We start from the raw sequence: 15726 nt of genomic DNA, 5'->3' as shown, positions 1-15726 counted from the left end.
TTCAGAAAAACGAGCTGCCATGAGTTTACCTATTTTTGTATTCGCTAAGAAAGGAAAGGATAACTGTAAAATAAGTAGTGTTTCATATTCTATTAGAGTATTTATAACTATTATTATATTTATATATTTATTATCTAAAATTTTTTTTTCTCACCTTGCAAATAATTCATTATATCTCACACCTTATTAGCATGCTGTTGATTATTAAAATATATATGTATTCATTGAATATACAAAAATATTTTCTTTTATTTATTTCTAATAATTTTATATTTTATTAGATTATATTCTTTTGTTAGTTTTTATAGTTTATCCATATTTCTTGTATATTTATATTGTATTGTGAAATTCATTGAATCTATATAAATAAAAAATTAAGTTAGAAGAAAAATAATTTCAAATTCAGTGTTGTTATATATAAAGTAGACACCTAAGGAGTAAACACCTGTATTACTTTAACTAGGCAATTTTGTTTGCGATTTGTCATTAGTCGTAAAACCATAATTCTAAGAACGGATGTTGGTTTACAAATGTACATAATAGTCACTTAGGTATGGAGAAGTTGTTTGTACTAATTTACTGTGTTTCCTTGTAACGAAACCAATGTTAATACATCTCACGCCGAATATAAATTAACAAAATGTTTATGCAACAAGTTGCTACGACATTCGATCAGGAATTCATTCTCTTCGCGTACTACGTCTCGACAACAATACAACTCGATATGCAAAACAGCAGTCGAAGCATTCTACAGTATGCTCTTTGTTTTACAATTCGTATACTTTTGTAAATTAAATGTTTCAAATTGGCAATGATATCACAGTAAATATAATTAGTAACAGTCGAATGTTTCTCGATTATTACTTTAGCTTGAAAGTAACTCGTAAATTTATTTTTCTAAAAATTCTATCACTTATTTTAATGAGACAAAAGTGGAAGGTCATACTAGATTTAAAGGTTCACCGATGTAAAAGGAAATATACAATGGACGTGTTGTATTTGGAGAATACATGTGGTTAATTTATACTGTCGTGGGAATAGAACCATAAGCATCGTTTGATCGAATGACTCAAGTAGAAACTTATTGTGTTGTGTAACAATAGGGCATTTCTTCTTAACGATGTCATCTCACACTCTCACTTCATAGGCATTCAGCTTTTCTATGCGGTTTATCGTATTTATGTGTGACATTCTTACCTTCTCTCACTCGTCTTTTATATTTTTTTCTTCTTATCGATAATATAATATTCTTTTCATTGCATATTAAAGATATTTCTTCCGGATTCCAAACTATTAGTTATACCTAAAATTATTAGCGTTAATAATCATAGATATCTCTTGCTAAACTATTTTTTCAACTGTTATTCATTGTATATTTATTTTTAGAATTCTTTAGAATTTAGAATTTCCATATAAAGTAACAACAAAGATTAAGGAAGAGTATACGTTATTTAATTAAAAAATTAGAGAATTTGCTATATTCGTATTGACATTTTGTATTTCCTTAGAATATTCTTACGGCGAGGAGACAATCTTGGATTCCCTCATGGGCCATGCGAGGGCTACAAGCAGGGCGAGGACGATCTTCAAACATTCGACTTTATCAGCAAGCTGAAACTGGATCTTCTGAAGACGCATTACACTGGCGTGACGCGAGTCAGAGGTAGCAATCGCATGCAAATAGCCTACAGATTGGAAAGAGACACCGATGTCACTCTGCCAACAAAGTACGATTTAGCGATTATATTCTCGACTGTATTCTCCAACATTTACAAATTTCGAAAATGGTCGATCCAATAGTTACGTCCGCTATACCGTCTTTTTTATATTGTTTGTTAGGAATATACTTCCAAACGGATTGCCAGAGGAATTCAGCGCGGCCTGCACATTCAGAGCCAGAAAACCGCCAAAGTATACTTGGCACATTATCAGAATCGTCGACATGGAAAACGAGCCCCAGTTTTTAATCGCAATGAACCCAAAAAGTCAGACTCTGGATTTATCCATGAAGAGTCAGAGCGGAGAACTGCAGACGGTGTCGTTCTCGGCCGAACGTGTGAGTAAATTTCAGCTTTTTTCCCAGCATTGTTAGAGCTTTCCATAGTAATTGGGATTATCAGATCAATTTTTTAAAATATGTGACAGAAAATTAGAGTACCTCTTAGAATCTTCATGCTTTTTTAAGTTAATTTATTTATTAACGTCTGCTTTTTCTTAGTCGTGCCTTAGTTTTAATCCGTCTATTAGTATTTTATTTTCAGTTATATCAACGATAAGCATACAGCAAAACATATATGTACCTCCTCTCACCAATTTTGATTTTTAATCCACTGATTAATATTCCACCTTTCAGTTAAGTTAACAATGAGTGCATAGCAAAATATAATTTGTACGTTATTAATACATATTGGAAATTAATCCAACACAATTTGGCTATAAAGCTGGTTTAAATGCGTTTGCAAAATTCACAAACAAATTACTCGTTCCAAGATCAAGCGAAACTTCTAACTTTGTTTTATTCCCTAACTTCTCATCTCTTCCTTCCAACCGTCATAAAATAATTCAAACTCAAGATCAACATCTTCTGCACGTTATCAATTCCGCAAGCACTGATTCCGCAACGAAACAACAATATAACATTTCAACGATTGTATCCCCAATCCATTAATGTATTAATTCAATAAACCAATCAATCGATTTTGATATATTATTCAAACTAAAAGTTTATGTCGTTCCAATTCAATTATTCGAGAAAAAATTCGAAATATTCGTAAGTCAAGTGCATCTCTACTAATCAGCTCAAGGGTTGTCAGCTCAGAGCATGCTTAACGTCGCCACCTCTTAAAAGTGTCATCATGGATCGCGCGATGATTAAAAACTGCTTGGTATTGTGGTATGAAAACTCGAATCTGTCAAATATCAATCGCAAGGGTCGCATTGGCGTATGAATTAGATGCTGTCGTTGAAGCATATGAAAATCGTGTCATGGGTCATTACGTAATCCTCGTGCAAAATAGTTTAAAGGTTTTTCAGCGTAAACGTTAAAGAACGCACTGCATGCAAGATCGGAAGACTGATGAGGATACCATACATCATGGTATTTGCAACGGTTCAAAGAAACGTTAATCGCAACGCGAATTAATTACGAAGAGACGTTTCTTACTACTAGAACTACCAGGCAGGAATGGCTTGTTTCAGATTTCTTGTCTTTACAGCAACTAGATATAAGCAGCCACTTCTGCAAAACTTTTTATCAAAATTGTATATCGTGTATATATATGAAATTGAAAACATTAATGAAGAAAGGGTTTCATTGATGGAAAATTGCTTCTTGCTGTTTGTCGACGACGAACGATCTTTGATTCCAATACATGTAGTCATCAACTGTTTTCAATATTTATACACATCGAATTTTTCGAGTGTCTTTGTAGATACCATAAGATCCCTTTATATTTTACTCGTGATTCCAGAATAATTCGTAAAACGTTAGTTATCTTCGTTATATATTATAAATAATAAATTTTATTAATAATAAAGGAGACCTATTTCATGTCTTCAAATATATCCAATAGAACAGCAGAAATTAGTCGAATCTTACAGATGAGAAAAGAACAGAATCGGAAATAATCGTGTTAAGCTAACAAGTCTTGTTACTATAAGTTCAATATTTTGCTGGCACAAATTGGGTATAACGTTTGATTGAAACAGATGTTCGATAAGAATTGGCACAAAATTAATATCGGAGCCTTCAAGGATAAGCTGGTGGGTGTATCTCGATTGCGAGTACATTGGCACGCAAGACGTGAGGCCACGAGGGCCGATCAAAGTGGATGGTGAGATCTCGATATCGAAGATGTCGCATAGCAAGCTTACTACACCGGTAAGTTCGAACGTTTACCTCTAACATTGCATACATTGTACAGGAGGGAGATAAGATCGGCAAGGTTGTTAACAGCGAGCTCGGTGCTCATTAGTCAGTTTCGATCGACCACATAATTATCGGCTATTTTGTCGTTGATGTACTATCTGTGTTGCACTATCGAATTCTTTCATGAATCAACGACAAATGACGAATCTGCATTTGAAATCGAATAGTTTTCTAATTATTTTTATAATTAATTATATCGTAATCAAAATATTTAAATTGACCGCGGGAAAATTATGTAAAAGAGTAATTTTTATCTAAAAATGCACCTTAATGATTATTGATTAATTATAATGGACCATTTTGATAATGGATACGGGAGACAATTTAGCTTTTAGTAAATTATGAAATGATTGCATGTATAGAAGCTTTAATTATGCTTAATTAATTTCTGATGAGATAGACCAATATTCTACAAATTATATGAATCACACGAATCCAAAATTGGTTAATTTAATTATGGATTTACAGTTATAAATATATTTTATAAAATAATGAATATTATTGATGATATTACCGATTTATATTACACAAAACTTCTTTACTCTAGAGAGTTTATAATTTTTTTCAATAAAATATCGATAAATATAAACAAAGAAGTTTAAAACAATTACCCTATACAAATGCATCGATATTTTTAGAATTTTATAGAGTAAATTGAAGTAATAATATTTCATAATTACAAAATATGTTATCCCAGATGAGGTATCCAAACAAAGTATCCTTCTATTTAACACAATTTCCTATTCTCTCAGGAACCGCAAAGAAAAAAGCGTCAAAACATATTATTAATCTCTAACATAGAACCGTATCACACATAGAGTTTACTTATATAACTACATGACTTGTATTTCATAAAGCGTTCTAATGAACGTTCCTGGAATGTCGGAACAGTCTTTTAGATCTTTCAATTTCGATTGAAAGAACACGATGAAGATCGGAAGGCGTGCGGTTGTAAGATGAAAGAAGTTTGCGCGCGTGAATTTTCAGAGAACGCTGCGTGGCGCATCCGCGGGGGATGCTCGCGTTGCTTCTTGTGAGACAAATGTATCCGTCGCATGCGGCAATTAAGAACCACTTAATTAATAAACACTTTATAATGAACGAGGCTAAGACGTAACTGGACAAGCTAGATTTAGTGCTACGCTTAGAAGTGTACAAGCGTAACGCGCACACAAAAAACGCGATGACCGTATGATTAGCCCAGTTTCGTGAAGAAAGGACAAAAACTAAAAATAACCGTGTTGTGTGTTAACGTGACATGTTAGTGAGTTAATCAATGTTTTTGATAGAACCTTTTAAGAAGATGATTTATCGTCTCCAGTAAAGTTTCTTTTCATGAAGACGTTTTGAAGGTGCTACTTTAAAGTACTCTTAGAATCTCCTAGAACCTCCTTTATATGAATTAATTGAGAAAAGAAAGCTTCGCTTTTAAAGAAATTAAAAAAAATAGAATTTATAATGATTGATTTTGCAACATGATATATTTGTGTTCAAGTTCTTGCATATTTTCTACGTTTTTCTTAATTAGTCAGTTAAGTTAATGTCACAACTTTCTTCAATTGCCGATACTGCTATAACCAATTTTATACTGAATCGTTAATAAATGGATTTCACTTACAGTGGAAAATAAACACTTTATGTATTTACATATACATAAAGTATGCTGTCAATGGTAATGTATAATTCGTATAAGAGAATGTTTATGTAACGGGTGTTCATATAACGGAGATTCTACAATACAAAGTGTGAAATACGTTTCAAGTATCCGACTGTTCGCACTTTTAACTCCTGCTCCTCGACGTAACGTTTCCTACCACTTGAAAATATGCCTATAGATCGATATACAGTGGATGTCTTAAACTGCGATCCTACGAGGCCGGAGAGAGAGAGCTGCGAGGAACTACCGGGTAAGTCTATATATTTTACACAACTTCGCAATCCATTAGGATCCCATGGTTGTAATTAACGTAATTGCAGAAGAGCCTTAGCAACCCTTTATTACCTCCGAGGAAACTTGGTTGTGAAATTATCTGTCCACAGGGGCCTCCTGGAATTAATGGCACTAATGTGAGTCAGGATTTCTCTTTGCTGATAAATATTCTCATCTGATTCGACACTTGATGCTTTTAAAGCAATACATTTACACAAAGTAACTTAGCTCCTCCTTTATAATATGGATCTTTTGTTATTAAACTTGAAATACTCTATAAATGACAACCGAGTGCTTCTTCAATTTTTAGAAATATTCCAAAGTATTAGAAGTGCGTCATAAATGTTATTTCTTTCTATACTTCATTGCTCTAACAACAACTAACCTATTGAATTAGAAATTCAACTGAAACGCTTAATTCCTTTAGGGTATTATCAGAATCAATTTATCAATAGAAAAATATTTGTTCAGGGTTTACCTGGCCTAGCCGGATTACCTGGGCCACCTGGAACAATGGGAGAAACGGGTCTACCTGGGCGACCAGGTCTGCGTGGACCACCTGGTGAACAAGGGAAAATAGTGCGTGCCTATAAAACTCTTTGAAATAACACCACATTGGGATATTAGTATTTACTTTATTATACATTGTCATGGTTACCTGTTAGGGTCCGCAAGGATTCACTGGCGCGCGGGGATTTCCCGGTAATCCGGTTCTAAAGGGACCGTTGGGCCAATTGGGCCAATGGGTCCTAAAGGAGAACGTGGTGAAAGAGTGGGTTTCTTGTTTTATGACCTATAATATTTTAAAAGATCGATATTAGTAGAAAATGTCATTTGTGATATTTACAGTTAGTTTGCTTCCTATAGGGTGACATGGGGTTTCCAGGATTAAAAGGAGATCAAGGTCTTCCAGGACCACGAGGCCATCCAGGCCTTCCAGGTAGACCTGGAAAATATTAGTGACTATCATGACATTTTACCCACGATTCATAGGCCCACCGGGTCCCCAAGGATATCCGGGCCAGAAGGGTTCTAGTGGAAATCAAGGGGGAACGCGGTGATAAAGGCGAACAAGGTCAAAAAGGTAGTAGCTCGATATCTATTTTTAAAGCTTCAGCATTTGAGGATTATTGTGGTCGTGTCAAAAGTTAAACGTTAGCGTTAAATGCGATTACGTGGATTTATCCGATAAGTAATCCTTGAACTGGCGCGTAAACTAATTTAATCTTGTTAGAAAATCGCGTGGAGTTGTGGGTGCCCACGTGCGCGTGGTGATTCATCGTTAAACGCATTATTCTTCTGTCTGTGAACGCAGAATGCTTAATCCTTAGTTTCTTCAACGAAACAGCTGTTAAATCTGTTGGTCGTTTAAACGACTGTTCAGTGACAAAAGCGATTTGATAATAACATGTTTGTCTCCTAAAACATTTTGTTCTTGATGGGATTGTATTGTAGTGATATATCGTTCTTTCATTCTCTAGTGTTGAACAGTAAATGAATCTCGTACCCTTCAAATCAGTTAATGCCGTTAATTGCAATGTTGCAAAAGGTCATTGACACCTTTTGAAGGAATAATTCCTCCCAATAAAGTGTGTCAACAGTCTCATATTTAAAGGTCGAGCGCAATCGTTCTAATAGCTTCAACTGTCTAACCAACATATATACTTCCATTTATTCTATTTTCCCTTTTTTCGTTTATTGTCCTTTCTTCATGAAGTTACAAAATTTTGAATCGTGAATTCCATATTTTTCACTATACATATATGTCAAAATTTACACTGTATGGATATTAAATGGGCAAATTATTCGTAAAACCAGAAATGTGTTCTATATCGTTTTTATGAAAACGTTTTGTTCTCATCGATTATTTTTCGGGGCTTTACAATTTCGCTATTGATATCGTGAAGCAGAATTATCAAAAGCTATAATTCTACTGGTCTCTGATGATGACACGAAAACGATATATTGTCGTGCATATCGACGTCGACCTAAATACAGCTATTCGAAGTGATTGTAAATCAATTTGTTGCAATCTGCCGCAATATCCGTAAACCCATTCCTTTTATTAATCACTAAATGTATGCCATTCTCGTGATAGAAGTGACTATCAGTTCTTAACATGTATCTAATTACAAACAATTCGAAATGCTTTGTCATTAAATGGTTTAGTTTAAAACCTTTAGCAATAAAACTAGCGATTAATGTACATATCCTAATTGTTTTGTTTCATTCATTACTTTGATAACTCAAAAACATTGTTTACTTTTATTAAACCAATATTTGATAACGTAAATTTCTACAAAATATGGAAAACTCAGCTATTAAATACTAAATAACTACTAGTTACTTTTGTAACGAGTTATGAGATATGCTTTAAACAAAGTTATTAAGTATTTTGTATAAAATGGTAAAATTTTTAAATATTATTAAAAACTATACAAAATTTTCGACATAAGGATATAACTATACTTTGAGAAGCATACTAAAATTTAAGGTGAACCTGGAGAGAGAGGCTATCCAGGACAAGACGGACTTCCAGGATTAGAAGGAAAACCAGCTCTTCCTGGCTTTACCTGGTCCTAAAGGAGAAATAGGATTTTTCGGGTGTACCAGGACCTCAGGGATTACCAGGTTTACAAGGTCAAACCGGTGCACCTGGATTACCCGGAATTCAAGGTCCAAAAGGAGAAGTTGGAGAACCTGGTCGTGATGGTTCGTAAGATGAAATAAAAAATTAACATTTTTGTACTAATCATTAATATAATTAATTTATTTGTTCAGGTTTACCAGGTTCATCAGTTGGTTCTGTAATACCAGGGCCACCTGGCCCTGAAGGTTCTCCTGGTGTACCTGGAGAAGATGGTTTTCCCGGAATGAAAGGAGAACCTGGTCTTGTCGGTCCACCAGGTCTTCCGGGACTACAAGGAAAGAACGGTTCTCCAGGTCCTCCTGGATCTCCTGGATTACAAGTAATTTACATTTTGATTTGAACACTAGGTTACACTTTTTCATATTAATATTAGAAGTAGGATAAATTTGTATACTGTTTTAGGATATATTTTGAATCTTCGATTAATCTCGAATATTGAAATAGAAATTGTTTTAATTGTATAATTAGGGTTTACCAGGTTTGCCTGGAGAACCGGGTACGCCAGGTTCTCGTGGAATCGAAGGACCTGTTGGAAAACCAGGACTATCAGGATTTGATGGACGACCCGGAGAAAAAGGTGACAGGGGTCAACAAGGAGAACAAGGACCTCCTGGACCACGTGGGTTTTACCAGGAAGTACTGTAAGTGTAATTTCTGTTTGTCAGTAAATAAAATAAGTGTATAATATTGAATATTAATTCTTCTTTTAATTTTTGCAATTTAAAGAATTCAAAAAAGTAGAAATGCGCTTCTTTAGGGTGTGCCTGGTTTATCTGGAGCAGCCGGTATTCCAGGATTAGAAGGACGGCCAGGTCCAGCAGGTCCTCCAGGTCCTCCTGGTCCAGCAGGACCACCTGGTACAGTTGCAGATATGTTAAGCACAAATAGTGTCTTGGAAACTATCGGAAGTCCCGGTGTTAGTGGACCTAGAGGTTTACCAGGTATTCCAGGATTAGTGAGTATTCAGAATGATTATTAAAATGAAAGATATTTCTTGTATCTGATTATTCCAAAATTTGTAAAGGTTATTGTTACATATACCATCGTTAAAAAATAGCCAGGTGAGAGAGGATCTTCAGGAGACCGAGGTCCAGAAGGTCAAATAGGACTACCTGGTATGCCAGGGAAAGATGGTGCCCCAGGACTTCAAGGACCACCAGGAATTAGAGGACAGACAGGAATGCCAGGAGTTCAAGGACCACCAGGCCGAAGTATCACAGATTCAGAAATTCGAGATATATGTGCCAGTGTACTACGAGGGTAGATATTTAGTACTTCATCAGATTATACTATTTTGTTCAGATAAAATATTAAGATATCTATTAGTTTTTTTAACATTATTGCTATTTTGTGGAAAAAATTATAGAACGGAGTAATCGTATAATCGGTACCTTATTTTAAAAAAGTGAAATCAAAAAAGCATTTCCTCTATGTATGTATAGAGGAAAAGTTGGAAATGCCGGCTATAGCAACGGTATCCTCACATGACGTGACTTGTTCTTGGTACAATCTTTATGTGACAAAGTAAAAAGATGTTCCTTTCATTGCTGCGAATATATACAGAGCAGATGACTGAGATGGCAGCACAGATGCAAGGTCCACCTGGTCCACCTGGTCGAGGCCGTCCAGGTCGTCCTGGTTCACCTGGTCCTCAAGGTCGTCCAGGTACACCCCCAAGAAAAGGGTTACCAATCTCATTTGCCTGCATTTGATCCCACAATCGTAGAACACGATGGTAGAAGTACTGCTATGGGTTTTTGGTGTCTTTCCATTTGTAAAATAATTTTTTCCAGAAATCCATAGTAGACGATGAATTATCATTGCACAAGAATATCCTTAGCGTTCCTGATAGACATAGTGAAACATCACAATGATTATTGTCGTCATCGTTCAGTCATGAGTTGCTTGAAATTCCACCTTCATCCTTAGTTTGAGTCGCATTCATCAGCGGCGTGATTCATGTACACGCACGTCCGCTCGATTAACAGTCGATCGATCGAAGATTAACAACTCACGTGGCTGTGTACGTCGATAAAGACGATGGAATCCTGCATGTGTCACAGAGAGGCTGAAAGAACTAACAGAAGGTCTACGAGGGCACCCGGGTTGCCGGGACTGGCCCGACAGGGCCGTCCCGGTCGAGCCGGAACCCAGGGCATCCCAGGTACCTACTAGATAAAGTATCCTAACATCTTACTCTCCCTGCACTACTTCTTTATAGCGATTTAATAATCTTACATCGTGGTCAGTTCATTAATCTTCACTATATTATACTTAATTTAGTAAAGGAAATTAGAAAAAGGAAATAATATCTTCCGTTCCTGAAACAATAAATAATCAGTGCTGTATGCTCATAGTAGTAAATAACTTGATAATATATTTTTTTATTTTAAAATTAAGATTAAATTTGTATCAAGAAATTATTTCTTAGGTGATCCAGGTCCACCAGGGTTTACCTGGAGAACGTGGTTTTGTTGGATTACCAGGACCACAAGGCCCCATAGGTCCTCAGGTCCATCAGGTGAACGGGGCGAGAAAGGTGACAGAGGTACCGAAGGCGTTGGTGTAGAAGGTCCAATGGGTCCAAGAGGATTGCCTGGTAATACATATAAACACTTTTCTGTCATTATCACCTAGTAAATTTATCATTTTTTTTTCTTTTTTTTTTTTTTTTTTTTTTTTCGTATTTTATGTTAATAGGGCCCGCCTGGCAATAATGGCGTTGGATTGCCTGGAAGGCAAGGAGAACGGGGGGAACCGGGCAGACCAGGTAAAGAGAAAAAAGTTACAAACACGTTTTTAAATTCTTCTGGTGGTATTTTTAGTTTCGTTTATCGACAGGTGTTCCTGGGATGAGGGGGCCACCTGGAGCACAAGGGTTGCCCGGATTTTGCGAACTATGCAATTATCCGAGCGCCAGTTACTTACAATATACACGTGGCAATGAAAAAGGTCCTTAAATGATAGATATTTTCAAAACGAAATTAAATTTTGAATGTAAAAGAAGAGATTACCACTTCAAAAACGATGATTCTTCTGCTCAATAATAGATAAAAGATCTATCAAATCACTGCATATAAACACAGTACTTTTCTAACCGTAATATTTAAATAAAATAAGTATACGTCATGTATAGAATGATCCATACAAACTACTATTTAATTCTAGCTCAATATATATGATTCGAATGAAATGATTGTAAATGTTGTTACGAATAAATATATTTTTTAAATGAAGATGAGAAAATGAGAATAATTTCGTAAGAATTTTCTTAAATATGCACACGTTCTTCGCCACCATATGCAACTATCGCGCGCGCAATGGTCCAATTCCTTGTTCTTCCGTCTAAAGAGGTGATGGCGCCACCGACAGTTACTGCCAGTTGAAATCAGTGATGGCCGCGAGGCTCGCGATGCACATTACGGTCGAGATTGCGTTGAGTTTGTTTATCGCAACGTTCCTGTGTCGGGAAAAATTTGGTGACTTTCGTCGGAAGCGAGCGAAACATCGTTACGTATTTACGTGAAAATTACGTTTGGATGAATTGTATTTGCTGTAACAGTTCGTAGAAACGACGTGATTGCTTTTCTGACAGTTCTGTCCCGTGTTCAGAGTAGCAGTAGCCACTCGAGTGCCACGAGAAGTGTCGTTACATCGCCACTCAGGCGATTTCCTCAGAGCAGCAGTCATCCTAATGATATCGCGTATGTGATAGAACGATACGAAAGTTGTCTTCGTCGACACGACCGAGACGGCGACCCCACACCCGTCGGCACTTTTTTTTCCTCTCACCCTTGCTGGAGACACGCGCATCGAAAGCGTCTAAGGTATGTACACGGCAAGCCAGGTTATGTGTATCGTCGTGTCTCCTTAACGGTGTTTCGAACGAGTTTCATTCATTGTAAGCGTACTTTTCTATCCTTCTTCGTATTGTTATATAAGAATTAATGAATAAGTTATATGTAATTTTATAATAACGGGGATATTTTGAATTCGTGTTCACCTGTCGGTACCGGATAAAGCTGTTTGTATAGCATATCGCCGGTAAATCTACATAGCAAACTATATGTAGAAGATGATTTGAATGAATTATACAACTATTTAGAACTGTTCTAAAGAAACAAATATCGAGTAATCGAATAATATACAATGAAAGTGATTATGTTTAAATTTGGTTATTAAAGTTGAGGTATCGATAGTACCGATACGGTTTCATGGGTGTTAAGAGCTTCGATTTTGCTGCACCTGCAAGTAGAATGTTTCCTTATTTATTTACCGTTATGGTATATTATAACGGCAACGATAAGCCCCGACAATAAGATTAACTTCATATACGTCTAATGTAATATAACGACACTGTCCCGGCGTATACAGAGTATACATCCTATCTGGCAAAGGAAGTGTTTGTTCCCCCCTTAAACGGTGTTCCACTGACACACGTTGCTTCCTCTACTCGGCACCGGTCCAAAACATTATTCTCAGTTGATTCACCATTGTAGTGTACCATTAGTAAATGTTATTTCATTTTCATAGTATTAAGTAATTCATCACTACATAATCGTTAAAATCGATCTATAATCCGATTATGTATTGAAATCGCGTGGTGTTTCGAACGATTGACATTTATCCCCGACATTGATACACGAGTATCTATATTCAGATTAGATGAGAAATATGCGTTACAAATTTTTACATTTCACCATCGATTATTCTTACTACTATTGCTTTCTACATGTGACAGTATATTGATCCCATAACCATTTTCTTGTTCCATACTCCGGATTGGGCGATACGATTAATGATTATTTGTTCAATTTTCTCAATTTGCCTTCTGAAGATCGAGATTACCTTGACAACAATCTGAATTATGAGGAATCTGAAATTGGCCGCGCCTTTTGGCTGCTCCGTTTCGCTGCGTTCCTCTGTACGCACGAAACTGTCCCACATTCCCGACCGTTCCTCTGTCTCCTCGGGCGATCTTATACACCCCCACCTGGCCCACTTATTGTATTGATTCAAACTTAGGCATCCACACGTTCCTCATTCCTTTGCAACTTCCTGCTTTACAATCTTCTCTGACACTTCCTGCTTGATCCTTCCGGCCAATTTGTGCGTCACAAAGACAGTAATTCCATCAAGGGAAATGTAGTGGAGAAAATGGCAGGCTCATATAGTTGGGACTTTCAGGTTACCTGGGAAATTCCTTCCGCTAGCGCGAGCATTGTTCTGATCTTTGTTCCACTGTTCCGTTCATTCGCTCGGCTATTTAAATTCATCGTTTATACGTATATTTTTGGTATATTAATGTTAGAATTAGATTGTTCGAGATTTATAACTGATATATTGATCTCACATATTGCTATTTGTAGTAGTATAGTCTCGGGGTCGAAGACTTTTGTCATCAACAACTTTCGTTAGGACACTTTCTCCTTATATGTTCAATAATCAATATACTTTTTTGTTCACAATAATGTTCACATTTTGTGGAATCTCCATTTAATTATTGGTACATTTGTTTTGTTCAATTTAATTTAAAATATTGTGCTTCAATTAAATATGAAATATATAGATAATTAAATAAGTAATAAATATAATTGAATTTTCAGTAAAGATGAAGAAAAGTCTACGCAAATTATTTATTTTGTACTAAAAAATATTCGTATCAAAGTAGCTCAGCACAAGGTCTAGTAATAAATTATGATAATGCATTTGTGCCGCCTTGTGTACTGACATAGAACAGTTGAATTAGTCAAACCATGGCGAATATATTCTCCTCAGGCATTCAAGTTACAGGCGACTATATTTACTTAAGATAAGTAGAATATTAATATTTTGACGATTTTGTACAATATGAAACTAGAAATGATACTCTAATAATACCATAACAACTAAAAAAATTTAGTTTTATTCATGAAAATAAATAGATTCTCCTTGCTTTTTTTCAGTTATTGACAATTTATAGAAGTATTAACAATACCAGTGGTCGTCACAAACACGGATTTTGATCCATTTATTTTTCCACAAAATCCAAAACAATACGCAACATATGAATTTTATAAAATATAAGAAATATTTACAAGAGTGTACAATGAAGGAGCAATAAATGAACGAATAAAAGACATACAAAAGCATTAAATATTAGAAGCTTCAAATAAAGGCAAAAGAATATTTGATAAATTATGAAATACTAAAAATAATAAATAAAGGACTTATATACAAAAAATACTAAATAAAAGAACAAAGAAGTATAAGAAATATGGTCAAATAGAAAGGAAATATTTCTATTTGTATAAATGTTTGCACGTATATCTCATGTGAAAGCATCGAATTTCAAAATTGGCGGCAATCTCGAAGGTGCGTTGTGCACGATGGTTCGCTGATTACTTCGCAGAAAGATCGGGATAAGATCTCTCGTACTCTTTCTCTTTCTCTCCCTCTAACTTCAGTAAATAAAATTCGCCAGAGGCGCACGCGAATATGTACTTACAGTCCGACGGCGAGGGGCTATCGTAAAATATCGATTAGCCAGTACAGAAACCTACATAGTTTTTACTGCATTTATCGCGGCCGCCTCTATATTTACCAAGCATTCCACGTGGCAATCTACTCTCTTTCTTTCGCTCTGTATATACCCCGGTGATATTAACCAGATCAACGAAAAAGCTTTGTTCGCGATACACAAACTAGCTTTCGATACAAAGCTTTGCGAAATAAATCGCAATGGGATTATATAAGTTATCCTGATGAGGTTTTATCCCTCTGCTGATTCCTTGTCGATTCAGCGTTACGTTTCGTCCTATTTACCGACGGTTTTCTACTTTGATGTATTTAAGACACTGTCGAGCATTAATCGCTATTGGGCGCGCCGATTGAATCAAATTGAATTACATAAAGCCGATTCGTGAAATTGATTGAACGCTATTGAGCATGGTCACGAAGTTATTTATCGGTATTATTTTCGTTAAGCTTGATACCTGAATAACGAGTATGAAAGCGAGTACCGAATAACTTTTTATGGACGATAGTAACTGATGAGATTGAAAAATATTTTAATACAAAATAGCAGATTTACGTAAGAAATGTTTTACTATTTCTTGTTTCCTTGTACTTTTTGTTATGTTAGATCGTGGTACATGTATTAGAATTTATAATTATGGCATCTGATTTTTAATAAGACAATAATTAGCATAAAATAATGTAAAAGAATTAATAGAATTA

General features: G+C 35.6%; 1 protein-coding gene across 1 annotated transcript; it reads left to right on the top strand.

Annotated features, from left to right (window-relative positions):
* Positions 1-1508: 1508 nt before the first annotated feature.
* LOC143220728 (uncharacterized) lies at positions 1509-11468 on the top strand (the record flags this gene model as incomplete). Its single annotated transcript, XM_076446330.1, is given in 31 exon segments — positions 1509-1538; positions 1541-1727; positions 1840-2056; positions 3709-3765; positions 3767-3880; positions 5764-5779; positions 5782-5839; positions 5911-5995; positions 6330-6437; positions 6524-6566; positions 6569-6630; positions 6726-6812; positions 6814-6837; positions 6839-6904; positions 6906-6942; positions 8353-8429; positions 8431-8454; positions 8456-8570; positions 8640-8827; positions 8977-9132; positions 9135-9149; positions 9266-9463; positions 9566-9779; positions 10072-10173; positions 10572-10604; positions 10607-10672; positions 10940-10956; positions 10958-11015; positions 11018-11130; positions 11209-11278; positions 11350-11468. Coding segments are annotated over 31 exon segments (2756 nt in total), but the record flags the coding sequence as incomplete, so codon positions are not given.
* Between the last annotated feature and the right edge of the window lie 4258 nt (positions 11469-15726).

The sequence above is a fragment of the Lasioglossum baleicum genome, unplaced genomic scaffold, assembly GCF_051020765.1.
Source record: "Lasioglossum baleicum unplaced genomic scaffold, iyLasBale1 scaffold1482, whole genome shotgun sequence".
In the NCBI taxonomy this organism is placed as follows: domain Eukaryota; kingdom Metazoa; phylum Arthropoda; class Insecta; order Hymenoptera; family Halictidae; genus Lasioglossum; species Lasioglossum baleicum.
Note: the sequence above shows the minus strand (reverse complement) of the source record. Positions and strands in the feature narration are given on the sequence as shown.